General features: G+C 42.2%; 2 protein-coding genes, 1 long non-coding RNA gene and 2 other non-coding genes across 6 annotated transcripts; 3 read left to right on the plus strand and 2 right to left on the minus strand.

Moving 5' to 3' along the window:
• Window positions 1-2,460: 2,460 nt before the first annotated feature.
• On the minus strand, window positions 2,461-17,868 carry LOC136448127 (mitochondrial sodium/calcium exchanger protein-like). Of its 2 annotated transcripts, XM_066447282.1 has the most exons (17): window positions 17,599-17,868; window positions 16,204-16,353; window positions 15,387-15,439; window positions 15,207-15,264; window positions 14,653-14,764; window positions 14,021-14,188; window positions 13,327-13,450; window positions 12,913-13,004; window positions 12,487-12,567; window positions 11,757-11,879; window positions 10,289-10,446; window positions 9,607-9,739; window positions 9,076-9,197; window positions 7,831-7,984; window positions 6,974-7,054; window positions 6,517-6,581; window positions 2,461-4,290 (listed from the first exon to the last, which is right to left on the minus strand). In XM_066447282.1, the coding sequence occupies exons 1-17, from the start codon at window positions 17,692-17,694 to the stop codon at window positions 4,102-4,104; spliced, it is 1,959 nt and encodes a 652-aa protein (XP_066303379.1). In that variant the 5' UTR covers window positions 17,695-17,868; the 3' UTR covers window positions 2,461-4,101. The 2 variants fall into 2 exon arrangements, with proteins under 2 accessions (XP_066303379.1, XP_066303388.1); XM_066447291.1 differs by lacking the exon at window positions 12,487-12,567 and having other exon boundaries at window positions 17,599-17,867.
• Window positions 17,869-18,395: 527 nt separating this feature from the next.
• On the plus strand, window positions 18,396-18,492 carry Trnak-uuu (transfer RNA lysine (anticodon UUU)). The gene is made up of 2 exons: window positions 18,396-18,432; window positions 18,457-18,492. It is a non-coding gene; the product is annotated as a tRNA-Lys (tRNA).
• Window positions 18,493-18,602: 110 nt separating this feature from the next.
• On the plus strand, window positions 18,603-21,199 carry LOC136421309 (uncharacterized). The gene is made up of 3 exons (XM_066408559.1): window positions 18,603-18,623; window positions 18,738-19,895; window positions 20,606-21,199. Exons 1-3 carry the CDS (start codon window positions 18,603-18,605, stop codon window positions 21,197-21,199), a joined length of 1,773 nt encoding a protein of 590 aa, XP_066264656.1.
• A 570-nt stretch (window positions 21,200-21,769) lies between these two features.
• Window positions 21,770-21,866, plus strand: Trnak-uuu (transfer RNA lysine (anticodon UUU)). The gene is made up of 2 exons: window positions 21,770-21,806; window positions 21,831-21,866. It is a non-coding gene; the product is annotated as a tRNA-Lys (tRNA).
• Window positions 21,867-25,097: 3,231 nt separating this feature from the next.
• LOC136448137 (uncharacterized) lies at window positions 25,098-27,640 on the minus strand. Its single transcript, XR_010757837.1, has 2 exons — window positions 27,051-27,640; window positions 25,098-26,515 (listed from the first exon to the last, which is right to left on the minus strand). It is a non-coding gene; the product is annotated as an uncharacterized lncRNA (long non-coding RNA).
• Between the last annotated feature and the right edge of the window lie 14 nt (window positions 27,641-27,654).

The following is a 27,654-nucleotide window of genomic DNA, read 5'->3' on the forward strand; positions in this document are numbered from 1 at the left end:
TATTTCTCTCTTCCTCAGTTACATATGCCACATGTTTCAGAGTCCTATCATGGAATTTGGCGGATGTATAAACTTTCCTCATTAATTATACAAATTAGATACTGATTTGCATAAGAAGTGTCTTATCATGGACATCATCACTCAAGCTATCTACTTACCAAAAATCATTACCATCCATCAAGCCCTTCTTGAGTTATTCCCTTTCAAAGTCAGACGCAAAACCTGCTCCTGCAGTTCAAAAAAAGCCACTAGGGGGCCCAAACCCACACCACTTACTCTCTGTCCAAAGATCTATCTACCACTCAAAAATAAGTTCCATAGCATGTCCGGAACACGAGATATCAAAACAGGAAGTTCCGCTGCAGTACCGTAAGAAGCCGCTAGGGGGGCCAAAATCTAATCGTTTTTAGGTCTCATCAAAACCTACCAACAGACCAAATATGAAGACAATCCATCAAAGCATTCTCGAGTTATGGTGGTCCACTACAGACACACACACACACCCACAAACGCTACCCTCTGCATAACCTTCTCGGCGAAGGTAACTAGGTAAGGTTACACATCACCATAGTCGACCTAGATATATTATAAACAAGTCACAGAGAGGCTAGAGGTCTGAATATTACAGGTTTACAGCACTAAGAGTTTAGTGATATCTTAGTCTTTACTGAATTGGAACAAAAACACTCCAGTACATCTGGTCGTACATTGTATATTTGCAGGAGCTGTCAATCACGGATACCCAGCTGTCAACCAAATCACACCACCAGCAGCCAACTCTCTCTGCCAAGACACCGCGGATGAATATGATCTGCATTACTACGGTTATGCATATGATTCTGCTAAAAATGATGAAGACCAAACTCCGGCACCAACCCTAAACTCGACACACCAGGGCATCTCTGAAGAAGGCTTGAATCCAGAACATCTAGCCGTCTCGGAGAACGCTCATCACTTCATAGGATCTACACATAGCGGGCACTCCCAAGTGACAACTGAAGAAGATCCGCATTACTGCAATGATGATTTAGCAGCCATGGATGGAAGCCAAAGTCCGGAACCAACCCTAAACTCGACACACGAGGGCATCTCTGAAGAAGGCTTGGATCCAGAACATCTAACCGTCCCGGGGAATGCTGATCACTGTATGGCATCCACACATATCGGGCACTCGCAAGCGACAACTGTGCCGTCCCGCTTGTATGCGTCGTCGGATGCCAACACCTCTGGAGAACACTCAGCCATTCCGCACAATGAGAACTGCGCAGAATGTAATGATGTGTACAATCATCCCCAAGCACCAATCGCATCGGCCCATTTGTACACGTCAGCTAACGTCAACTCAGCAAACTTTAGCACATCTGCGGAAGGTTTGAATTATGGACACCCTCTGGGTACTGATGACCTTTGCAATGAAACCATATATGGCAGGCGTTCGCAAACAAATGCTACATCATCCAGCCTGTATACACCAGAACACAACTCTGTAAACCTCTGAGTCAGCAGTTAGGACATCTCGCCTGTAAAACTAGTGTCAGACTAGTCTCCTACTTACTGAAGAGGCCGTACAGACCAGAGCCTCAATCAGTACAGCCACTGTAGGACTCATACAATTCTTACAGAAAGTCCTAGGGACAAGCCCCGACAGGCACACCCACTGATATATACGTGGACGGTTGGCTTAGACATCATTGGGACAGGGCTACATCAGGATTGATAAGATGCTTACAGAAATGCGGTACAAGCACGTCTAGGGTTAACTTATAACGATGGATGAACGAAACATTAGGGACCTTAACACCACAGGAATCATTTCAGAAATATATAGGGTCAGGCACCTTGGAGTCTACATGGTAACGATGGACGGGCTAAACATCAAAGGTAGACATTGAGCAGAAGTGATGGACACATTGGAGGTGATGTCCTCAAATGGAATCATAAAAGCAAAATAGCCCGTCGATCAGTACCAAACCATAATAAACAGCACCTGGGACTGAACTTCCCGTTATGACACTAAGCCCAAATCAACTGAACATAGCAAGTATACAGGTAACAAATATCCCCACATTGAGCACCTGGAAATACTGACGGATCAAGTGGGAACTTTACAACGGCAAAAGGACTCACTCCAAACAACATTCTACTCGGCGCCATCGCAGGGACGATTGACTTATTATTACACCCTGGTGATATTGTGTCTGTACAAGAGAAAATGCTGTGGCTAACCCCAAGTGCAACGTAACCAACCGCTGGGAACGTAACCAACCAAATAGCAGTTTTTCAAGCAACTGGACATGATTTTGGAAACGGTCAGACGTTTGAAGTAGCATCCACTGCTTTTCGTCAGTGATCTTATTACCTAAATGTCTAACCTTCATCAATGTATTAAGGTTAATAATTCATTGCTTTTTTGTTGTTGTAAGCAGTCAAAACTGCCAAAGAAGACTCAAGGGACCAGTGTTAATCAGCTAACTTTTATTACTCGTTCCAAGTAGTTGATAGCTCACCATTAATGAATTATTTGATCATAGCTAACATTACTATGGGCAAATAAGAACATCAGAATGATGTCTATAAAATGCCCAGCATATTACATCATACATGTGTGATGAATATATTGATTGTGCGTTTACATTATGCATTGCGATAACTTTCCATTCTTGCTCAGAAACAAGTTACTTGGAATGCTTTGAAGCTTAACAGTTTTACATGGCAAGAAAGTGTGCACTGCACATTGCTTTTATTATTGCAATTCTCAAAATATACAGATTTTGCTTTTACTTAATACACGTATAAAAAAATCAAAGAGTGCTAGCAGCACTCATGTTAAACTTTACGTGATAATTCCATTTAAAGAATTACAAGTGGTCAGAATAAGTTCTTAAAGATAGGAATCTTTACAAAGAAGTATGGATATAAATACATGGCTATGGAAATTGCATTTACCCTGCTGTAAACATTTAATCTATAATTTCCACATCAAATGTTCTTAAGGAATGTACTCCAACATATCAACACCAGACATGTTGAACATTCATATAAGTCACCTCTCACCCATTTGCTATAATCTCAAAATATACAAACTTTCTTTCAACAAATCTCAAAACCTGATTGTACAAAACCTTCACTTACTCTACACGTAAGATAATATTGTTTGTGAAATCAACATGAAACTTTTTGGCCCCATCTATTTTGTTGCCCTCAAAAAGCTCTTCAGTAATCATTGTTAGTTAATCTCAATGTAGAAAATAGATTTCATTCAATAGACTCCATTGAAATATACAATAACCTGTTGTCCTGAATTCTGAATGTATAACATTAATACACATTGCTATGCATACAAAAGTTATTGCAGACTTAAGTACTTAGGGACAGCCTACTAGTAAGATGGAAGTAGGGGAAGCTTCTGTGACAATTTCTTTAAAGGCATCCAGAGCATTTTATGAGGCTTGAAACTTGAATAAAAGAACTCCAATTTCTAGTCATTCCTACGCGTAGTAAGTTTCAATAACACTATAACATTACATATCGACAGGAGCAAAGATACGATGTCGTTGTGTGGTGAGAACTGATAGAAAATCCAAGCCCTGATAGACTGATCCTGAGTGTCCATTACAATTAGCGGTTTGACCAATGAGAGTGTGACTGCATGTTCGTCAAATATTTGCATTTTCAGGTTTTAATTTTGCATTTCTACGTATTGACGGAGTTGGGCGGGGCTATGGTTGGTCTATTTACACTAGGCGCGTGAAACTAAAAGATCACCATATAGCTTACTTTTGGGCGGTTTTTTTAGCACTATTGATAAGAAATCCGCACTCAAATGTGGTTAACAGCGGCATTAAATCTCAATTTCATAAAGATTACAGCAACTAGAATATTTCCAGTTTTCAAGCCTCATAAAATGGTCTGGGTGTCTTTAAAAAAAAAGAGTTTTGCCGATAAATGTGATTTCACCTCTTTCTTCATAATTATCAACTTTTTTGCAATTCTTTTGCAACTACTTCTAATTTTTGCTCCCTATTTACGTCCTCCTTATCCTTTTTCCTCCATATTTATGCTTGTGTGACTCCTACAAACCTGCCTCTATCTACGCCATAATCACATCTCTCCAAAGGCCCCAAACTCTGTTGCAATAGCCAGCCCCAGGAATGCGATGTACACGACGATCAGGTAGATGCCGTACCATCTCCCCACCTTGAACTTGAACGCTGGGATGAGGATGAGTGAGGAGAGGAGGCTGAACCCTAGTGACCCCGCCAAGACGGACTGGAGCATTGTTCGCTTCAGCTGAAAGAAAAATGAGTCAAATCAAACTGTATTAGCTTCAGAAAACAACAATAACACAATACAGTAAAACCTGAATATAGTGACCACTCAAGGGACTTTAAGAAAATGGCCACAGACTACTAGACAAGTGATCACTATAGACAGGATTGTTAATGCTTGATTCAATAGGAAACATAATGTATTCAGTATCAGGGATAGAGACACCAGCCTAATCATAATTTTCAGGGACACCGGCCTTAAAGGGAAGTCATTCAGCACCAAGGACAAGGACACCAGCCTTAGTGGTGTGTTATTCAGTACCAAGGACAGGGGCACCAGTCTTAGTGGTGTGTTAATCAGCACCAAGGAAAGGGGCACCAGCCTTAGTGGTGTGTTAATCAGTACCAAGGACAGGGGCACCAGCCTTAGTGGTGTGTTAATCAGCACCAGGGACAGGGACACCAGCCTTAGTGGTGTGTTAATCAGCACCAGGGACAGGGGCACCAGCCTAAGTGGTGTGTTAATCAGTACCAAGGACAGGGGCACCAGCCTTAGTGGTGTGTTAATCAGTACCAAGGAAAGGGGCACCAGCCTTAGTGGTGTGTTAATCAGTACCAAGGACAGGGACACCATCCTTAGTGGTGTGTTAATCAGTACCAAGGACAGGGGCACCAGCCTAAATAGTGTTATTCAGTACCAAGGACGGGGGAAGCGGCCTTAGTGGTGTGTTATTCAGTACCAAGGACAGGGGCACCAGCCTTAGTAGAGTGTTATTCAGCACCAGGGACAGGGACACCAGCCTTAGTGGTGTGTTAATCAGCACCAAGGACAGGGGCACCAGCCTAAATAGTGTTATTCAGTACCAAGGACGGGGGAAGCGGCCTTAGTGGTGTGTTATTCAGTACCAAGGACAGGGGCACCAGTCTTAGTGGTGTGTTAATCAGTGCCAAGGAAAGGGGCACCAGCCTTAGTGGTGTGTTAATCAGTACCAAGGACAGAGACACCAGCCTTAGTAGAGTGTTATTCAGCACCAGGGACAGGGACACCAGCCTTAGTGGTGTGTTAATCAGCACCAAGGACAGGGGCACCAGCCTAAATAGTGTGTTATTCAGTACAAAGGACGGGGGAAACGGCCTTAGTGGTGTGTTATTCTGTACCAAGGACAGGATCACCAGCCTTAGTGGTGTGTTAATCAGTACCAATGACAGGGGCACCAGCCTTAGTGGTGTGTTAATCAGTACCAAGGACAGGGGCACCAGCCTTAGTGGTGTGTTAATCAGTACCAAGGACAGGGGCACCAGCCTTAGTGGTGTGTTAATCAGTACCAAGGACAGAAACACCAGCCTTAGTAGAGTGTTATTCAGCACCAGGGACAGGGACACCAGCCTTAGTGGTGTGTTTATCAGCACCAAGGACAGGGGCACCAGCCTAAATAGTGTGTTATTCAGTACCAAGGACAGGGGAAACGGCATTAGTGGTGTGTTATTCTGTACCAAGGACAGGGGCACCAGCCTTAGTGGTGTGTTAATCAGTACCAAGGACAGGGGCACCAGCCTTAGTGGTGTGTTAATCAGTACCAAGGACAGGGGCACCAGCCTTAGTGGTGTGTTAATCAGTACCAAGGACAGGGGCAACAGCCTTAATGGCAGGTTTTTCAGCGAAAGATTACTTCTATGCCCTTTCCCATTGAATTGGTTTTGGGCCATAGTTAGTACTGACCATCAGAACTGGGCTACAGAATTAGAATATAAAATTAGAATATCTACAAAAAGACGACACGTTCTTCAGAGAAACAACTTGAAGTCTGTGCATATAGAATACAACACGGGGTATTCCGTATCACCCGAGGTACCAGCCCGACCACAGGTATGATTGCTCGACAGCTGTAGGCCGGAGTGAGATCCAACCCGCGGGAGGGCTGGGACTGAGGGTGATGCGGAATACAACGTGTTATGTCATACCCACCCGAGAAAACACATCTTTCAATACAGAATGCACCAGAAGTTGAGGGAGTTTTGTGTCCTCGAACAAAAAACTGTAACAAAATTGATTCCAACCTCTCAATCCGGTATTCGAATTTTCGACGGGGGCAACCGGCGCGCTCGAAATGCATTCTAAATATTCTATGGAAGCCTGTGTGATGCAACTCTAGAACCTCATGTGAAACAGATAGTTATCACACGGTCCGGAACACCCGTATCAGGCCCAGGCATGACATAAAAGTCTGTACAGCAGATGTAGACTTACCGGGAAGTTCCCTCCATTCTTGATGGTAGCTATTGTGCAGGAGATGCCTATACCCATCAGCATGTCTGTTAGGGGTTGAGGACTACAACATACCCTGCTTTGGAGGGTTGAGGCACTGCTTGTTATAGTTAACATTACATCTTATACAATGTAACTACATTTGAATCTGCACCGCTGTATTTGTGTAAGTAAAAATACTTACCCATACTTAGCCAGTTAAGGCAGAAATGTACAATAAAGGTCATCATATATTTCCATTTGATTGTCAATGGATAACTGCAATACATAATTTGCCAAGTTTGTTTGTTTGTTCATCTACTACTATTTCACCAAGGGAAAACATATTGCTTAAAAAGGTGCTTTTCAATGTGCCCTGGGGGAGCAGTTATACAAGAGGAATAAAGAATATCAACAAATATGTACCATAACCTATAATTGTAAGTTTTGAAAAGGATACTGAAGAGTGGTCCCCCGAAGCAGGCTGACACACCCATCCTCGGGAATCCCTGCCTGGCCATGGCAGTGTCTGCTACCAAGTCTGGAAACGTTCATGTCCGGATAAGTTATTTGTAAACAACCAGAGAGTTATAATACCTAGCCGACATTTTGGTGACCATCTGTCACCTTCCTCTGGTTTTTGTTTACACTGCATCTAGGTGTCACTGCTGTAGTGTGAGGAATTCAGTCCTAAACTTGACCAAGTTTATATACCCCTCATCACAGTTCATGACTGGAGTTGATTTCTGATGAATGCATCTGTAGTAACTCTCTGATTGTGTACTTTGTTGTCCAATGATTTGCCAACTAAAGGAAACTCTTCATGAACGTCAATGTCCGTTTGAAAATGTTGATGGGGTTGTTGATGCATGCAGCCACTGGCTTTATCATTGTGCCCATATCACAGCTGCAGAGTCAGTGTGACTGCAGCACCGAGGTTATGTCCTTGAGACTAACTTTAACATGTAGGGAATCAGAAGGTAAAGCTGAACATAGAGCTACATTTACTGTGACTATCACACAGGTAAGGGATGTCCCTACAGCTCAACTGGTAGCAACTTCACAGTTAAGCTCATGGCTCCAAATAGTTGCTTACTGGCCCAGTCCTGGGGCTGCACCCGTCTTTCGAAGGGACGTAAAATGGGGGTGCCATGTTCGTGGAGGTGCATCAAGCACATTCAAGGAGAAGGGCTACCGACCTCTCCCTGTAAAAATATACCCTGCTACTGAAGCAGCGAGGAAACTTGCTGTCCTATGTGCGACTAGGAACTACAAGGGTCTGAGCGAACCTACAAACAATCATACAGGCCAACCTACCTCCAATGCTGTTCCCCCAGGCAAGCAGGGTCAGACCCAGGATGGCATCACTGATGTTGAAGACGAGACCGAACACCTGCAGCAGGTTCACGATCTCGTTAGCTGTGGCGTAGATCCAGACCACGGACACAACAAAAGCCAGGTAGCCAAAAGCCTGGAAAGAAGGAAACAACATCTGAGAAACAATTCAAATGTTTCATAAACTTTTGACAAACTTTTTTTAGATATCTGTCAAACAGGTTTTCTCCACTTCCTATTTACAGACAGTAGAGACTAAAGTCAGATGAATAACGCAAGTATAGAAAACCTTTTAAAACAATGTTGATCTGAGGACGCGGACACCAGCCTTAGTTGTGTGTTATTCAGCACCAAGGACAGGGACAACAGCCTTAGTGGCGTATTTTTCAGAGCCAAGGGTCACCAGCCTTAGGGGTGTGTGTTATTCAGCACCAGGGACAAGGGCATCATCCTTAGTGATGTGTTGTTCAGCACCAAGGACAGGGACAGCAATCTTAGTGGTGTGCTATCCAGTACCAAGGACAGGGGTACCAGCCTTAGTGGTGTCTTATGTAGTGTTTTATTTGAGGACAGGGGCTCCAGGTGATGTGTTGTTCAGCACCAGGGACAGGGGCACCAAACTTAGTAGTGTGATGTTAAGCACCAAGGACAGGGGCAAATACCTTGGTGGTGTGTTATTCAAGGACAGGGACACCAGCCTTAGTGGTGTGTTATTCAGTACCAAGGACAGGGGCAACCGCCTAAGCAGTGTGTTGTTGAGAACCAAAGACAGGGGCAAAGGCCTTTGTAATGTGTGTTATTCGGGAACAGGGACACCAGGTGATGTGTTCTTCAGCACCAAGAACAGGGACAGCAATCTTAGTGGTGTGCTGTGCAGTACCAAGGGACCTCAATGGTATGTTATTCAGCACCAGGGACAGGGCCTTAGTCAGTGGTGTGTTATTAAAGGACAGGGACATCAACAAGTTAGTGGTGCATTATTCAGCACCAAGAAAGGGGCACCAGTCTTAGTGGTGTGTTATTCAGCACCAGGGACAGGGACACCGGCCTTAGTGGTGTGTTATTCAGCACCAAGGACAGGGACACCAGCCTGAGTGGTGTGTCATTCAGGGGCACCGGCCTTAGTGGTGTGCTATTTAGCAACAAGGATGGGGCACCAGCCTCAGTGGTGTGATTTTCAGTACCAAGGACAGGCACACCACACTCATCAAAACCTTTTGTCCTTACCCAGTGGTAGATGGGGTAAGTTTCATCATTGGAGGTGCAGAAGACGACGATAGCTAGCAGCAGTCCGCACACCGCTACAACTGCCCACACTGGCACCATACCTCCTATCTTGTCAAAGCCATCTGTGGATCATAAGAAAAAAGATTTGCTAGGGTCGTGTAGCAAGGTTAAACAGATCATGCAGCGGTCTGGTTTAGAAAAGGATCACCAAGTTCATGTTTAGTTCAGAATTAATCACATTACTGTGAATTCTTTTACTTTTGCTGTGGTTTTATTTCATGGTAAGAGAGAACTCGAGAAAAGGAACAATTCTGCAGTCTGGTAGCAATGCAATGGAAACAAATATTTGCGGTGTCATGAAGTTGAGGTAGAGAGGTCACCATGAAAACCGATAAAACAAAACCACCGCAAAAGTTTTAAAATTTACAGTAGTCAGCAAAATTAGAGCATATTCATTTTTAATGACTCTGTCTATAAACAAACATACAAACAAAGAGATAAATTGCAAAAACTGGGATAACTCTTACTCACTATTGATGGCAAACACCACAAAGAGGGGTCCAGTGATACAGTGAAGACAGTTGAGAGGGCGGTTCCAGTTGTGTTTATCCTCTTCAAAATCCACAATAGACACTGTCAGGTTCAGGACCAGCTGAATGGGGGCCTGGGGTCAAACACAAAATAACAAACTTTACACTCAATATCCTACTCTACAGCATAGTTGGCATCCAGTGTGCTACACTCATTTCTTAATGACACATATACTCATCTGAAGAATTGTGGCATAGTGCACTAAATGCTACAAAACTACACCTCTTTTAACTATTAAGGTTTATGGTGCCTTGAACCTTTCCATGGTCATTGAAGGTTCAATCAAAACAAAAGGCCTTATAATCAATCTGCAAAACAGCAACTAGCAACAGTCCATTGTATTGGAAGGACTGACCATAACACATTGACAGGAGGAAAAGTGATGTAGAATAACTACAAATCACATCTAAAAGTAGCACTCTTATTGAGATCAAACCCTGACCTAAAGTTTGTAAAGATGTGACAAAAAAGAACTACATACACAACACACATACATGTATTATCTACAAGTGGCACGCTTATGGAAAATCAGACACTGACGTAAAAGAATTTTCACCTAAAACAACAACACAGCATACCTACAAGTGACAGTCTTATTGAGATTTACATTTGTAACACTGACCTTGAAGACTTCGTAACCCTTGCCGAACGCGCCCTTGCTGCTCCACCCTGCAGTGTCAATGGGGTTCAGCCCCTCCCACAGTTCCGTCCGAAATGCTAACGGAGTACAACACCCAGCATCCTCCTCTCTGATGCTGCCCAGCAGAGGCATTCTTTCTCCTAACAAACCAGATGTTTGTTAACTCAAAAGATTGAAGGCCTTTCATCCTATTTATCAGAGATGCTTAAGTATTCATACAGATTTTACAGGAGATTTATGGAATACATACGAATCTTACTGAATTCATGCAATCAACTACTAAGAAACATGTACATGTTTTACAGCCCTAGACGGCAACTGCTTAGCGACCAAAATTGGATTTTGATTATTGATTAAGTTGAATATGATACAAGATGTAAAAGTATGATTTCAAAGACAACAAAATCCACAAAACATTAAACAAATTTTCATCATCTATGAAATTTGTTGAGTGAAATTTTTGGTCACTCAGTGGTCACTCTGGTGGAAAGGCTGCATCAGTCCTAGTCCTAGTCATATTATATTATCTCCCCAAGCACCCAGACCAATCAAACGCATTGAAACTCAGATTCGAATCAGCCATTTCCCGACAAATCCCTTTCTATCCCTTTCCAAATACGCCCGCGATTTAACGTTTAGAAAAAAATAGTTTCTACTACTTTTCTCTAAACCTTAAGTCGCGGACGGATTCAATCACTTCCACAGTGCCAAAATTGTCAATCTGAAAACATCTTTTGGAAGCTAACACCTTCCACCATCTCACTGGCGAGTTTGTTTTGTCAGATTTAGTCGTTAACGCAACTTAGAAAGCGATTTCTCGGGAAATGGCTGATTTGAATTTGAGTTTTAATGCGTTTGATTGGTCGGGGTGCCAAGGTAAATCAAGCTTCTACCAATTCACCCCGACCAATCGAATCAGATGAATCGCATTGAAACTCAGATTCGTATCAGCCATTTCCCAACCAATCGCTTTCTGACTTGCGTTAACAACTACATCTCACCAAACAAACTCGCCAGTGAGATGGTGGAGGGTGTCAGCTTTCCAAAGATGTTTTCAGATTGACAATTTTGGCACTTTGGAAGTGATTGAAAGTGACCGCGATTTAACATTTACAGAAAAGTAGTAGAATCTAGACGTTAAATCGCGGTCACTTTCAATCACTTCCAAAGTGCCAAAATTGTCAATCTGAAAACATCTTATTTGGAAAGCTGACACTCTCCACCATCTCACTGGCGAGTTTGTTTGGTCAGATGTAGTCGTTTACGCAAGTTAGAAAGCGATTTGTCTGGAAATGGCTGATACGAATACGAGTTTCAATGCGATTCACGTGATTCGATTGGTCGGGGTGCAATTCTACCACTGATTGTGGAGGCGGACCAATCGGCCCCCAACAGGAAGAGATTGTGTGTAATAGGCTATCCTCTCCCCTAAGCAGTATAAAATGCCCACCTGAGTTACTGAAGGAGCTCCTGCTGAGGTCCACACTAGTCTGAGCCTGTAGGGCGGGGTTGACTCCAGCCTGTGCCCCCAGCAGTGGGCCAACTGTCACCCCTTCTGTCACCTGTAGAGTTCCTAGGATAGCCACAAAACACCAAAATTAACACTCGGTGATCATTCCTCTCAAATATGTTGGAACTTTACATGGACATGTAGTCAAATCAACTCAATCGCTCATAAAAATCTGAACAATGAATAGAGATATTTCAATTTTAAGAAGATATGTAACATCTACTATTAACGTAATTCCAGCAATGTACATAATTCCACCATCCTGAAAAAGATACGTCCAAACATATCTCCAACCAACAGTGTATATCTTAACTGTGCATAATATACCTGGGGGTGCTGCACTAGAGATCTCTCAAATCCACTGTTTTTCAAAGTGGCGGATTAATGTTAAAGGAGGTTACATGTACGTAAATCAACCCCATCACTCATAAAACTCTGAATAACAAATAGAGACATTTCAGTCTCAAGAAGATATATACCTTTGCCTTTGCCTTTGTGCCAAATTTCAACTTATGTGATGAAAAAGATGAAAAAGATGTTCTAAAACCGCTTGCATTCACTTTTTGAATCCCCCATGCATGTATCTAAATGTGTAGTTCTTAAAAATTGCCTCCTTGAAAGTCATCATAGCACGTCCAATGAAAATACAAATGTACTTGTTACGACTCACCTTCAATAATACCAGCTCTGAAAGTCTGTGATTGGATGCTGCCATTGTTATCATCAGTAATTACTGGTATTTTTGAATCATCTGGCAATAAACAATTCATTGTGATCGATTAAATCAGTGATTAATTCAGCAATGCATATCATTTGACAAGTAATCATTGTGACAATCATTGGCAAATTCATTATGAGAAAGGAAAATATAAACATCAAAAAGGGCAGTACAAAATCACAACAATAACTCAAGTTAAGGGCGGTTTTACTGGCTATACAGATACAGATACAGAATGAAGACAAGATATCTGAAGAATTTTTAATTCATCAAGCTCATATTAGGTACTAGATTATGTACTTAAGTTCAACAAAATAAATTTCTGTGATTAAATACATATTCGATAAAATGTCATGAGTTCCATTTGGCAAGCTGTACCTTTGACCGCCCTTCTAGGGTTGACATGTTTTCCTGAAGGTTGTCTGAAGGACAGATACTCCTCATCTGGATCTGCCGATGTCCCGTTTATACTGAAGGAAAATATAAGAGATAAGAATGACAAAGAAAGCAAAAAAACCCAGATCAAGTCATCAGCAATGGGATAAATGTACTCAAATTGTAACAAATTACAAAAAGAAATGACTGATAACTATCGTGCTAATTGCTGACAAACGTGACAAAGTTTACAACAAAATAAAAGTAAATTGAAAAGAGACAGGAGACATCACAACTTGTGTCCTAATAATTCCTTTTTGTAAATCCTGAATGAGGCGTTATAAGACTTTAATTTTGGAATTTTAACTTTAAAAAGAAAGAAATGAACAATTCAGCTTTCTTTGCATGAATACCTACTTGTAGTTGTTGCTAAAATCTGTTGGAATTCTTGATTGGCTCTGAGACGCCTTGAGTCGTGATTGCCTTATTTGTCGGCCAACTAGGACAACGAACACATACACAACATACAGACCAATGAAACCTGCAAAAACATAAACAAAACAAAATGATACATCATGCTAACTACAAATCCAAAGGATTTGAACCATCAGAAGAATAACATAAACATCAAATGCAAGACAAATGATTTACAAAAATATATCAGTTCAATTACAAATTTGTTGAAAAGTATAATACAATGGGACATGAAGCTACGGAAACTAAATTTATCAAAGGAAAAAACATGGTTCAACTTGCATAGTGAACAGTGACAGTTGAAGTTAACTAAAAATCATGCTAACAGACCTTTCAGGCTACAAGTAAAGAAGTGAATATTCTTGTCAGTAAAGGGCAGCACATTGGCAAAACGTAAGTTTTTAAGGTCGCGGTCGTGTATTTAAGGTAAAAATCTCGTATATAGGCTCATATAAAGAGATATCTTATGCAACGGCTGTTACACCGATGCAACGTTGACCAAAGAGAACAGTTATGATAGGTTTAAATAGCAGGCTAATTACCATATATGCATTGCGTTCTGCCGACGTGCTGTAAAGGGCTAAAGGTACTCTACATTGTCAACAAATGACTGCATGACTGTGTGAATGAAACCTACCTATGGCCTGAGGTAAACTGATATTCTTGAACCACAGGACGCACCACGTCCAGAACGCTGCTGCTATGTAGAACACGACATCCCGCAGGAACGGGCGCTGCATCATCTCAAACGGTGTCAAGATTCCAACTGCCCCAACGACGACTGTGGTCACAAACACACCAGCACCTATGGGATAAAATAACCAAAGACATGTACAAATATATAGAGAGTTGTCATTGGACTGATAAGATAACCTATTGGTTTCACCTCAGTCTGAGGCATCGCCAAAAGAGACACATGTACATTTGTGTTACCAACGACTAGGCAGAAAAAAAGATAACTTACTTCTTTCCTATAGACACACAATTACAATTTGACTACAAACAACTAGGAAACAGAATTTGGTGTTGCCAAATATGTGTAATTCCCATTTTCCTACTGTACTGTTACTATCAAATGAAATGAAAACAGCATTGATAACTTATCATATTGACCTGAAGCAGAAAGCAACATTGTAGTGTAGTTGACATAGAAACTATGAGGATATAGACACAACAAGACATCAAGATGAACAACTGCAGCATAGGGCCATATCACCAGTGAATACCTGGTCTAGTTTCAAGCTTTAGTCTGTTCCAAATGATACTTACCAAATAAGGCTCCGATGGCGAGCCCAGCATCCCCGCCCTTAGAGTTAGTGATGGCGGCAACTGCGCTGAAGATGTCGGGAGCTCCATTTCCAAAGGCAAGAAAAGTTACACCTTGAGAAGGAGTTAAGGTTCTCTCTCCATTTCTGAACAAACTGAGCTTCCAACACTATATAACATTTAACATTCACAATTAAAAGGACGATTTTGTAAAAAAATGGTACATGACATAAATTCTATTACCCATTACAGTGAGAAGAAAGCAATATTTTGTCTTTTTGGGTGCTCTTTTAACTTGAGGCACCTCCTAGAACATGGGATGCCCATTTTTTTCCCTTCCAAAAGATTGGTGCAGCCCTTGAACCAAGATGTTCTGACCCAGGATTGAACCAGGGTCTCCCAGTAACCAACTGATTGGAGCCATGAGCTCAACTGTGAGGCTGCTACATGTATCAGTTGAGCTACAGGGACATACAAACAGACTGTCATTATAACCGCTATAATTCATCTACTGTCTGCATCTATGATTCATGAAAGTTTACACATGTAGAGGATATAGCGATGTTCTGGCTCAGTTTCAGAGTGTCGGAGATCACCTTCAGGGCTGGGCAAAAACTGTGAGAAAAGAGGAGAAAGTCATTGAATTGAAATACATATTTGATGCATTACTATGTTCCTTATATAAACGTAAATAACAGGAAGAAGTATTGTTATCTATAAATGAAAGTGGAACTCACTAGTCATCCGCTGTCACACCCAGTAGCACAAACAGTACCAGTAGCCACAGGAACTGTAAATGCAGAAGTAAAGAGAAACAGAAGTCAGGTTTTCATAAACAAGCAATATTCATAAAGTGCAACAGAGTAGTCAGTCAAAGTGTATGTAAACTGAGGCATGGCAGAAGCTTCATAAACTTTCAAAACCATTAACTTACAACCTTTCATTAAACAAAACAGTGTGTAACGATTATATATAAGAGGTGTATTTTAGTCAGAAGAATAAAATGATTAAGACCAATTATCATTGGTTATCGTATATCAAAGATTAGGATTATCAAACATCATATGCGATGGCTGAGTACTACTGAAAAATGCGGACACACGCTCATGAAGACCCGGAGCTTACTAGTACATTGTAGTAGCATCGAGGAGGCCTTCTGACAAGTGCCAATCATTTGCCAATCATCCTAAACCGACGACAACCCAAACATCAGAGACTAATTTCATCAGGTTGGTTAATGACATGGATATTGGAGTTTTCTTTTTTCACAACCAGTAAATTCTCACCTGCTGACGTTTTGTTTAGATAAGAAAGTCAACACCAGTGATGAACCGGGACGAGGGGGAATACAAGCTTAGCCACGTTTGGGATTGTGTTCTCGCCGCAAAAGCGCCACCTTCATCGGCTACATATAGCGGCGAGAACTAACTCCAGCCAGATGCTCTGAAAAAGGTGTCTGACTGACACCGAAACGTCAGCCGGTGAGGATTTACTGGTTGCGAAAAAAGAAAACTCCAATATCCCAACCCAAACATCAATCAATGTGAACCTCACCAGTATAACGAGAGCCAGTGGCACCAGGTTAGGCAGGGAGCAGTAGGGGAAGTGTAGGTAGTTAATGAACCCTTCATCTATTCCACAGTCCGACGTGTTCCTGATGAACTCACACTGAAGACTGGAGTTTAGCTTGTGGTAGTCACGGCACTATCAGGAGGAAAAAACAATATGTCAGCTGCAGCTTTATGTAGGAACAGTCAAATTTCACATGAATGGTCAGCAAAACTGCGACAATAGTTTATATATTTATGTTTTTCATTCCAGTGCACTAGAAATTATGAGATTTATATGTGGATAACAATGAACCAATCATGGTTTTAACTTTTACAGAACTAGAGAAATACTTTGGGGATGTTAGTGCCTGTTGAAATTAAAATATATTTAGTTTGCTTCCATAGGAATATCCATGTTTTTTTTCATATGCTATAAATGTGATTGATTAATATGTTGTTCTCATTGTCTTTGGTTATAATTCATTTGACAAAAACTAGGTATTGAGTTTGAGAACATCAAAAAGAAGAAATCTGCTGCACAATTTTTCTAATTACCGTCCCATCTCCAAAGCTTTGCTATAAATAAATAGCTTCACAACCAAATAAATCAGAGCATGATAAAATCTTTTCAATCAATAAACTGACCTTCCAAAGTGCTCTATTTAGTCCAAAATTAATCTGGACGTTGTTCCTTGTCTTGTTGAGTAAGCAAAACATCTCACAAATGTTGCTACTTTGATCACAGCAAACAGTTGACATAATGTCACCTGACTGTCGGTTCAATAGATTTCAAGGTAGGGAGGAAATGGAGTGTTTGCGTTTGAAACATTTTAGGGAGTAAGCAGGCCGAAGACAGAATAAGCATTTTCGCGGTAGTTTAAGTTGGCAGTGTCAGGACTGAAGAGCTTGACGCAAAAAAGTTATGTGACCATTAAACCACTGCAAAAATTTAACATTTACAGTCTCCTGCTTCCCGGCTGTCAAGACTGATGACTTGTTTTCCAAACATCTTTGTCTGCTAGTTCAAAGGTCCGGGGTTTAATTGTGTTGCCTTTGCCAAGCTACACAGTGATCTGGACAATGTACCAATAGTCCACAATTTGTCCTGTAAGTTTGGGTAAGGACTACAGGGACTGACAGTTTGGTGGCATAAATACTGACAGGAAGTTCTGTGTTTCAGGTTCAGTGAAAATGAGAAATGTACACTGTTTACAAATTTATTATTGGCATGAAGATATTTACTGTCAACCACAACAAAGTTTGGGTTTACTATATATAACGTTAGTACTAAACCAGCATCATAGAAGTCAATAACCGGGGATCTTTCTTTTGTCTTTTAGAACCCTAACATTATATGTAAAACGGATCATAGATTGTCAGAAAACTTCCTGTTGCTTACCTCAACGTCGCCTGTCGGTTCTGTTGTTGGAATCAGAGCTGCCACGCCGGCTAGTGTCTGTCGCAAAGTTGTGTTCAGAAGCTGTGCTCCCATCATAACAATGTAACGTTATCCAGCAGTGAAGCCTTGTCATGACACTCTAAAAGTCTACTTCTAAATCTGGGAAACCTGGTAACACCTACTACACCCCTACAAGCAGAAGTTGTCATTAGATCACGAGACTAGTGCATGAATCTGGGGGTCAAAGTTTGCACTGGAGTGTTTTCCGGCCGCCAGATTGAACCCGGAAGTAAGAAAGTAGACTTGCAGTTTTAATATATATCGGTAGATGTCCTTCATGTACGGGGAAAGAAACTTCCAAGTAGATGTGCGGCTCGGTATATTTTGCAAGCCTACTTGTGGCGCTTTGTAGGGTTTGGTGCGTCTTTTAAGCGTTCCATTATTCTCCCTGTCTATTTTGTCACACGTGTGGCTACTTTAACACAGGAAAGGTGAACCGCTAAATCTAGAGAGACGCATGTAACTCCACTATTAATCAAGCCGGACACACACACACATCTGCTTGGAGATTAAGTATATAACCGGTTAGACAACTTTATCCTTCTGTTTCATGGCGGACAGAAATAAACGACTTTTCAACCGTTGAATCGTATCTGTTATGTTATTACTGACGTTATCCAACTGATATATAACGCTGCCATCATTTTTTTTCAGTCCGAGTTAGAGTTGGAATTTCAGGAAATTTTATGTGAATTAGGACAAGATAAGTCTTGTCTTGTAGCTTCTGAAATACGAGTGCCCGGTTAGCTCAGTCGGTAGAGCATCAGACTTTTAAGCGTTACACTCCTGTGTGAAGCTATCTGAGGGTCGCGGGTTCAAGTCCCTCATCGGGCGATTCTCTTTTATTATCCACAACATAACAGATCGTTCAAGTAACTAATTAACATCAGATTAGCAGAGCTTTATTGTGAAAGTTGAACAAGATAGTCGAACTTTGTTCGGAAATGTATGGCAAACTGCTGAGAGTAGGTTGATGAGGCAGTGGAAATCCTAAACTAGTTATATTGATTAATAGTTCTTGGGTTGTTGTTTTAAATGTTGCCGATGCATACTCTGACGTCAACCTTGACAACTTCCAGTACGCAGACGACGCAGCAGCCTGGAAGACCGGAGAAGATGTCCAAGCCGTGAAGAAATGTGTAGAAGAAGGGATCTCCAAAGTGATGCTAAACTGGTGCCCACAATGGAACATGAAGGTTGAGCCAAGCAAAACCAAAGCCATGATCTTCCCCCCTCCACATGCAGACAAGACTCATACTGAGGACTTGAAAGTTGACAGCAAGAACATACAACTGGTTGATGACTTCAAGCTGGTAGGAGTAACCCTGGACCAACAGCTCACCTTCAGCAATCACATCACAACAACGAGGACAAAAGCATTCAAGGCCCTGAAAGCCGTAAGCAAAGTCACACAAGCAAAGAAGAATCCTAACCAACAAGCCCACATCCTGCTTTACACAACACTAGTCAGGCCCATCCTAGACTATGCTTCGGAATGCACAATCACCGCCAAAGACAAACTGGAGAAAGCCTACTCGCCCATACAAAGACAAGCACTGATAGCAGCAACCGGGTGCCTCGAGAGAACAAGCACTGAAGCTCTGGAAACACTGGCAGGAATCCCACCGATCGACATCCACCTCAGTTGCAGACAAGCCCAGGCGTACCTAAGAATGACCTCAAAACACACAGGAAACCCCATCTACGACACCATATCTCACATGAAATCTCAAAAAACAACAACCCAGACAGGATCCCCGCTCCACCTACTCCAGACAAGACTCAACGAGCTAAAGGGAGAGATGGATGAAACCACCGTAGACAAAGAACCATACTTCGACGCCAGACTCCCCCCTTTCACCATGGGCAGTATAACTGGAACTTTCGCAGCAACGACCAACACCACAGAGGGAAAAGACAAGGCACGTGAAGATATCCTGGACACTCTACAACACATCTCAAACAGCAAGGAACCAACAACCGTCATTTTCACAGATGGCTCAGCGCTAGGAAACCCAGGGCCCACTGGGTGCGCTGCAGTCATCTATGAAAGATGGGGGGTCACTGAACCTTTCGCAGTACGCAAACCTGTAGCAGCCAAGTCTAACAACTATGAAGGAGAACTTGAAGGACTTCACCTTGCCATCGACACCATCAGCAGAAGACAATCCACTACCACTAACTTAAAGGTCCTCATACTCTGCGATTGCAAGGCTGCAATAGATAGTGTCTTAGGAGTACAGCACGCTCCTTCACAGCGTCGTAATAAATTGACTTGTTCCACTGAATATGCGAGTGCGAGTCTTTTATGCAATTCACTTTTTGGCCGCATGAGGGCTACTATAGCGGTTTGTTCGCAAAGACAGCCCTGGGACAGAGAGCGTATTTTTGGTGCGCGAAGCATGCTGGGAGGACGGTAGTATCCTGGGGACGTGAATGTATGTGGGAGAAGGCCAAACTCGCTACCGTAGCAAACTCCCTTCCGTGACATAACTCCCCTCTCGGCAATCTAGAAGGGTAATCTAACACCCTCGCAGCGCCACCAAATTAGGTACATTTTAAAGTTCCCTTTGATATAACGTATCACCATTGTGGCAACATTTTACCCCCGAAATAGTAAACTTTCGTCTTGTTTTCGCCTCGGTAACTGTAGAAAATACTAGCTAACTAGTGTACAGTCACACGTTGTATAGAGACGCACACAAGAGTCACACAACTTACGATTTGCTAAGGTAATTGAGACAAACACAAAACAAAACAAAATGACAGCCGTGGATTCCATATAGTTTTATTTTGTGTATTGGTTGAGCCCACGATCTAAACCTATGGCTTCTTCGCGGCGCTGGGTACGAGCGTGGGAGTACAGCTAGTAGACGCCTACAACAGCCTGGTGCACACCATCCGCAACAAACTACGGGCACTCAAACTGCAAGGTCTCACCATACAGATCACCTGGTGCCCGGGACACATGGGGATCCCTGGAAACGAGATTGCAGACAAGGAAGCCAAACTGGCAGCAGACGAAGCTACAAACATCCAATACACATCTTGGACGAAACATCAAGCCATGAAGCACATTGAAGCACAAGCACATGAGAGATGGAACAGAAGGATGAAGCTGAACATGAGAAGTGAACACATGCAGAAAATCGCCACTAACATGAAAAAGAAAGGCAGAACACATGGAAGAAGAAACACACAAGTAAACATCAATCAGCTAGTGAGCGGCCACACCAGACTCAACGCCTACCAAAACTGGAAGGACCCAGAGGTCTCACCAAACTGCCCAAACTGCGGTGCTCTGGAGACCACCAGACACTACCTGTACCACTGCCCTCGGTACGAAAAGGAAAGACAACACATGCTGCTAGAAGCTGAGAGCTTATACGAGACATACAACATTGCAGAGGGAAGCAGAGACACGGACATCGTCACTCTAGCTGGGATGAGAGAAGACCTTTCCGAGACAATCAACAAGCAGATGTACTTAGCTCTCTCCCGGTACATCGAGAGCACGCACAGACTCGATGTGCTCTCCTAGAAACACCTCCAGCAGTTCGCAAGCACAAGCCACCAAGAGTTAAACACCTAGAGAGACATCAGCCTCGTATGAACCAAGCGTAACACAGCACCAAGAGACCACGTCTAGCGATATAATAGACGTTAAACAAGGACAACAACAACAACAACAACAACAAATGTAAGCCAGTACTTGCATTTATAATCTTTAGACATGGTTTGTTGTGACCTGTACTTTGCCCATCGTGGCAAAAATGTGTAAGAAAGGTCTCCATTTATTCATTGCAAACGCGCAGCCACTCAGTGACTGAGGCGACATACAATACGCTGCTATGCTATGTGAGAAACAAGCCGCATCCTTACATCTGCTTGGAGATTATCTAAAAGGGCAGTCCGGTTAGATAACATATTTGCATACAAACAAACAGACAAAGCAAACGACTTTGCGACCGTTCAAATAACCTAACCGTGCACTAAACTACATTTACAGACATCCCTACATGTAGATCAGGATATAAAAGTAAGTTTTGTTTAATAGGTAATACTTCTGCGATGGAAGAACATGGCTAAAATACTTACTCTCTCGCCAGTAGCCCGGTTAGCTCAGTCGGTAGAGCATCAGACTTTTAAGCGTAGTACGCCTATGCAATGTGATCTGAGGGTCAGGGGTTCAAGTCCCCTATCGGGCGAAACTCTTTTATCTGCCACTGCTTTTATTGTAACACCACTGGATTTTCGCTTCCCATCAGAAAAGTCATGTCAACCACAAATCTACCTCAAACTCAAATTCAATGTCGTGAACCAGGGGACTTACGTTAACGCAATACTGCAATACCGAAGATATCCGCACGGAGGCAACCGCTCCATTTTAGGCGTGCGGTAATGTCGGTAATCTCCAAGCAGATGTTGGGTGCCAAACCCTTTACGTTTTTCTATCAACCCACTTCTGTTTTCAACAAATATGTCTACGGGAAGACTCATTACAGGTTTGCGTAGCAAAACCTTTATTGGATCCATTGGCATGTGTGGTGGCCGCCATCTTGAATTGTGGCCTCACAGGGTCGCCATACCATTTTATTGGGAGGGGTGTTTTTGGGGGTCGCTAGCGTTCTCACTATTTGTAACAAATCGGCACACAACTATCACACATTCAACTCAAATAAAAACAACAATTCTATACCAATCCATATTCATAAAAAGACCCCGTAATCGCTTAACTAACATAGCAAACCTGAAGTATATGTAGCACAAATACTTAACTCTCGTTGAACAAACTCTGGAAGGCACACTGTGACAAAAACGGGGAGCTAGAAAAACGTAACGATTTCCCAACATCTGCTTGGATAGATGCCATCCCATCAAAATCGCGGGCCTTGTCATATGTATACTTATTAAGGAGGTTTGAAAGTGCAGTTCTAGTGATTTCATTATTTTTCATACAATAACACGAACAGAATCTTTAGAAAAGAACGTACTTCATAATCGCATTTTTTTTTCAACAACGTACAAATGTAGTCTCCAAGCAGACCCAACGGTTGACCGTATCCAACTGGCAGAAGGAGCTTTTTTTGCAATCCGACGGTGCCTGACAACTTCTCTGGCTGACTGGAGCTTCTCTGGCTAGCTTGCACGATTTTGGCATCGCGGAGATCTGCTTGGAGATTGCAAAACATGTAAACACCCTTAATTCAGTTCTTAGAATTGACAAGCATCGACAGCAATGGGAACAGTCCATGATGATGTTACGTCTATGTCTAAGTAGAAGAAAAACGCGGAATTTCTTTTTCAAACCAACCTCCTCATTCAAACTAAGAAAAAAAGAAGTCTTTGTATAAAAAATGGAAAACAATGGATTCTGTCGTTTCCGGTGTATTTACACACCTTTATTGTGACCAGGTAACTCTTGCCCCTCGCTTCCTGTGTCGCGGGGTTAAGGCGCTAAGAAAATATACATCTTAAAGGACCCCTGTGCCGCTCCGGTTAAGTTTAGTCCCGCACAAGGTCCCGCCGACAAAGACCCCACACGTGCTGGCAGGCTACCTTTCCTGACCTGTTCTTTCTAAGCCGTGACCCGCGGTAACACGAGATCCCACGGTCGGAAGCAAAATTTGTGACCAGAAGGAATTAGCAAGGATGTCGACCCTGGAGGTCGGAGAATAGTGCAGCAGCCCTTTGGGAGTTGAACATTTAAATGTCTTAAATAGCTTTTTTGGGGAGTAAGTTTTCAACCAAAAAGAAAACTGCCTGTTCTGACAAGGTACGCGGGCCTCGTCCTTGTTTGCGTGTTTCTTAGAATGAAAGTGCGTGTCCTTCCAGTGGTGTACAGTACTGTACGTAAATGGAGAAGTTGTGGACAGTTCAGGATGACTGCATGAACGGAATGCTGCAGGAAAAACCAGGGCACGAAACTGCGAATCGAGTTTATTTACGTCTAGTGTAAGCAAGGTAAATCCAGCTCAAAACGTTATCTCAGCGCTAAGCAATTCGGGATAAACTCCTTTATCTCTGGACGCATTGGCGAGTGAAGTGGAAGAGCTGCATCACAAGAGGACAAGACAAGAAAAGAACGGACAAGCGACCGGTAAAGATAAACCATTTTCACTTTCCTCAGTTTCTTCGCGATCGAATGACGTCACCTTCTTTCAGTCAGTCGTCTGAAACAGGTTTTGTTTTCTTAGCATATTATTAACGATTAGATAAACAGGTGTTTCTCCGAGCATAGAAAGTTTACAAAATGGACAGGATGTTTGTTTATGTTGAAACGAACATCTGAAGGGTTGAAGTTTCCGTTACAGGTCCGTTGCTTATGCTCAAAGTGCGAAAACAACATGTCTTCTTTTGTAAACATGTAACGTTAACGTTACTATGTAGGTTTCATGTTTCATTCTATGATACCAAAATGAGGGGGGGGGGGCTTCAGCGCATGGTTTTCATTTTCACTCGTTTCCGCGGAAAACTACGAACAGGATTTTTATGTCACAGTCGGGGGACGAAGGTCAAGTTTTCCAAACGTCACGGCTTGCCAATATAGTTTTGCTGTGATTATTTCCATGTGGGGAAAGTTTCCGAGCCACTGCTATTGAATCCTATTGGTGTGTAGATATTGGAGTTAGCTGGACGTTGACAAATACGTTTGGAGTTTGGAGACATCTTTCATTTGATAACCAAGTTACAACGAACAGTGAGTATAATGTTTATAGGTTATGCATAATTCGGGTTATCCAAGTATCAGCAATAGTATAAAACTCTGACTTCAGTTTGATAAGACTGGGATAAAAGTAAGAAGAATTTAGGTTCAGCTTTACGCGGTATCATTTGGTAGAATTTTCCACATAAGTGATAAATATTTGATCTCTTGGTTGTTGGAACTTTGACGAAAAGAATGTACTTGTATTTGAAGCAAACGTTCTAACGTTACATACTCTCAATGGGGAAGCATGCTAACCCAAATACTTGTACCATGACGAATCCGAGAACTCTCTGATTTCCCCCTCTGTTTGTGTTAAGTGTAGATGTCAGAACGTGTTTTTGTGCGAATCCCAAACTCTGCATTGCTTCTGCTCAAAGTGCGTGCTTAGGAGGCACGCGGGCTTACGTCTTACTCAAGAGCGTGCGTCAGACCTTGGGATTCCTTACCTCCGTGACGTATTTGCCAATACATGAGACCAACCTCCTTGATCAGACAGTAACCGATGTTGTTTAGGACGTTAAGGGCATGCACGGTGTGGCTATATCTTTATTCATTCTCTTTCTTATACTTTATTCCTCCTCTTGGGAAAGCAATATAAAATCACAATATGCTGTATGGAATAGAATAAGTACACTTAAAATCTTCATTCATTCATTCATTCATTCATTCACTCACTCACTCACTCACTCACTCACTCACTCATTCACTCATTCGTTCGTCCGTCCGTCCGTTCGTTCGCCAGCTCATTTATTGTTTCATTTCTTCTAGAAATCTCAAGTATCTATGACACCTAGTACATCAACCAGCCAAGATACTTTTGATATCCTTTTACTGACCTACGTTCATATTCAACAATCAAAAAACCTTTAAAATACCGGAAATTAAGTCTTTACCAGACGTCTTGCTTTAGATACATTCATTCTTAAGTTGTTATTTTATACAGAACAAGTTCTCCTTGAAATCAGGCTGGGTTAAACACATGAACATGGGGAGAAATTCCGAGCATGTCAGCAGGTCAGCCCCGGGGAAGGTGTGACCTGTGCCATGTGAGCTCCATATCCTACATTCCTACAGTAGGACACAACAAGGGAGGGACATCCTCTGTATTTCTTAACTTCCGTCCCCCTTCTTCTCCCTCTTCTTACAACCGTCTGCATTTCTTAACTTCCGTCATCCTTCTCCTTCTCCTTCTCCTTCTCCTTCTCCTTCTCCTTCTAGTTCTTCTTCTTCTTCTTCTTCTTCTTCTTCTTCTTCTTCTTCTTCTTCTTCTTCTTCTTCTTCTTCTTCTTCTTCTTCTTCTTCTTCTTCTTCTTCTTCTTCTTCTTCTTCTTCTTCTTCTTCTTCTTCTTCTTCTTCTTCTTCTTCTTCTTCTTCTTCTCACAACCGTCTGTAATTCTACATCCAAATGTGACACACGATGTGGTTTTTCACCTCCGTGAAAACAAAGGTATTGTTTTCGGTCTGTGTGTTTGTTTGTCTGTCGTGGCGTGTGTCTACAGATATTTGAATGTTGTACGTGACAAGATGTGAGGTGAAAGATAGTGAAACCGGAGATGGCAGATGGGAAAGTTGGCTTGTTACAGAAGTTTATTTATAGTTGAGACAGGTAAGAGTTCGCTTCCCAACTCCCTGTGATATCTAAATGAGCCTAGGTGATCTGAAAGCAGTGCAGGTGAAGGCTGTCTTCGCGTTGTTACAGTCTTCTGACATTTCCGGACACTGTCTGGCAGATAGACAGCAGATAATGACGTTCATTGGAAGTTGGCTAGTCTGGGTAACATCAAAGTTGTTGTGAACGAACCCTCTACGAGGATGATACCCAAGCTTTGAACTTGGCAACCAGATTTCATATATTTCAACCAGGTGTGAGTCATCATCGGAGAACTGACAAAGAATTATGAGTAATTTTCCCCTCTTGGAATTAAGGGTATTATAAGACAGCGGGGAGTTCTCTCAGTTTAGTTCCCATGTGCCCCCTTCATCTCGAGATCCTTCAAGTGGCCGATGATTGACAAGGAACTGTCCTAAGAACTGGCATTTGCGTGTAGTAGTACGTGCAGCGTTGCAGCCAAGCGGCTCCGCTTTCCAAACTGTTTGCGGGACGCCCTGTTTCGCCAGCCGCGGTGGTCTCAGCTCTCTTCACAGTCACTGGAATACGTCATCACTGTAAATCTTAGAGCTACCGGTTACTTTTATGTCCTGGGGAATGTACACCGTTTTGGCTCTTCGGCTAAACAGTTGTTTTACGGTGAGTATCTACAGCAAGCAGGTGGCATGGTGTATTTCACGAAGACTTCCCACGCTGCCAGTGGATCCGGAGCTTCTCTATCTTTCAAATCCTCTGCCAGTTCAATACTTTATATCAAAGGTTATAAGTTAGCATTGCGCCCGGCTTCCTAAATGGAAAATGGTTCAAGTGGGACCTACTGGAGTGGCCTACTACCGCTAAGCGACGAGTTTATATATAGATCATACAATGATCATGATGTGTGACTAAATCATTTGACAGACCGCTGAACGAATTTTACAGACAAAGAACGATGTTTTATAACGTATTTTAAATCATCATTTTACATCGTGCATCATATATTGCAACTACAAAATCAAGGGCCACACCATATCTGGCCGTCAGGTGGAACGGGGGCTTCAGATCGCAAAAGGGGTAAAATAAATCAAAGCTTACCACAATTTCAGTACTGGAGAAGTTGGTACTAGACTCAGGACCATTTTCACTGGAACAGTCGGACTATGATTTCTAGCTGCCGAGTGACTGAACAGAATAACTGCCTCAACAACGAAAGGATGTGGCAGCGACATGTTTATCTACACATAGATCAGTACTAGTGCCTAACTTCGAACACTGTCACACAACAACGTTATCATTGAAATAGCACTTTTACCTTCCAGTATCATATTAAAAGTCCTGGAAAAGCGAAAGCCGAATAAACGTTTGATTGTCTTGAAGAGAAACATTTATTGGTCTAATTTAAGTTATCAAATACACTTATTAATTGAAGGTGAGATAAATGTTATTTGTAACAATTGCCTATCTAACGTAATTTCATTATGATCGATAACACTTTCAGGTGTGACACTGGGAGTCAATCGTCGTTCCGTCAATCCATAGCACTTTTTATGTTCCATTTCATTGATTTCATTCCTTTTAAGGCGAGAAAGGGTTAGGGTTGTCCTTAGACCAAGTTACATCCTGAACGGAATACTTGAAATAGTTTCTCGCTGCCCCCTCACGACCCATGACTACCTTCGAAGTATACCATTCTAGTTGG

Source organism: Branchiostoma lanceolatum, chromosome 1 (genome assembly GCF_035083965.1).
Source record: "Branchiostoma lanceolatum isolate klBraLanc5 chromosome 1, klBraLanc5.hap2, whole genome shotgun sequence".
Taxonomy (NCBI): domain Eukaryota; kingdom Metazoa; phylum Chordata; class Leptocardii; order Amphioxiformes; family Branchiostomatidae; genus Branchiostoma; species Branchiostoma lanceolatum.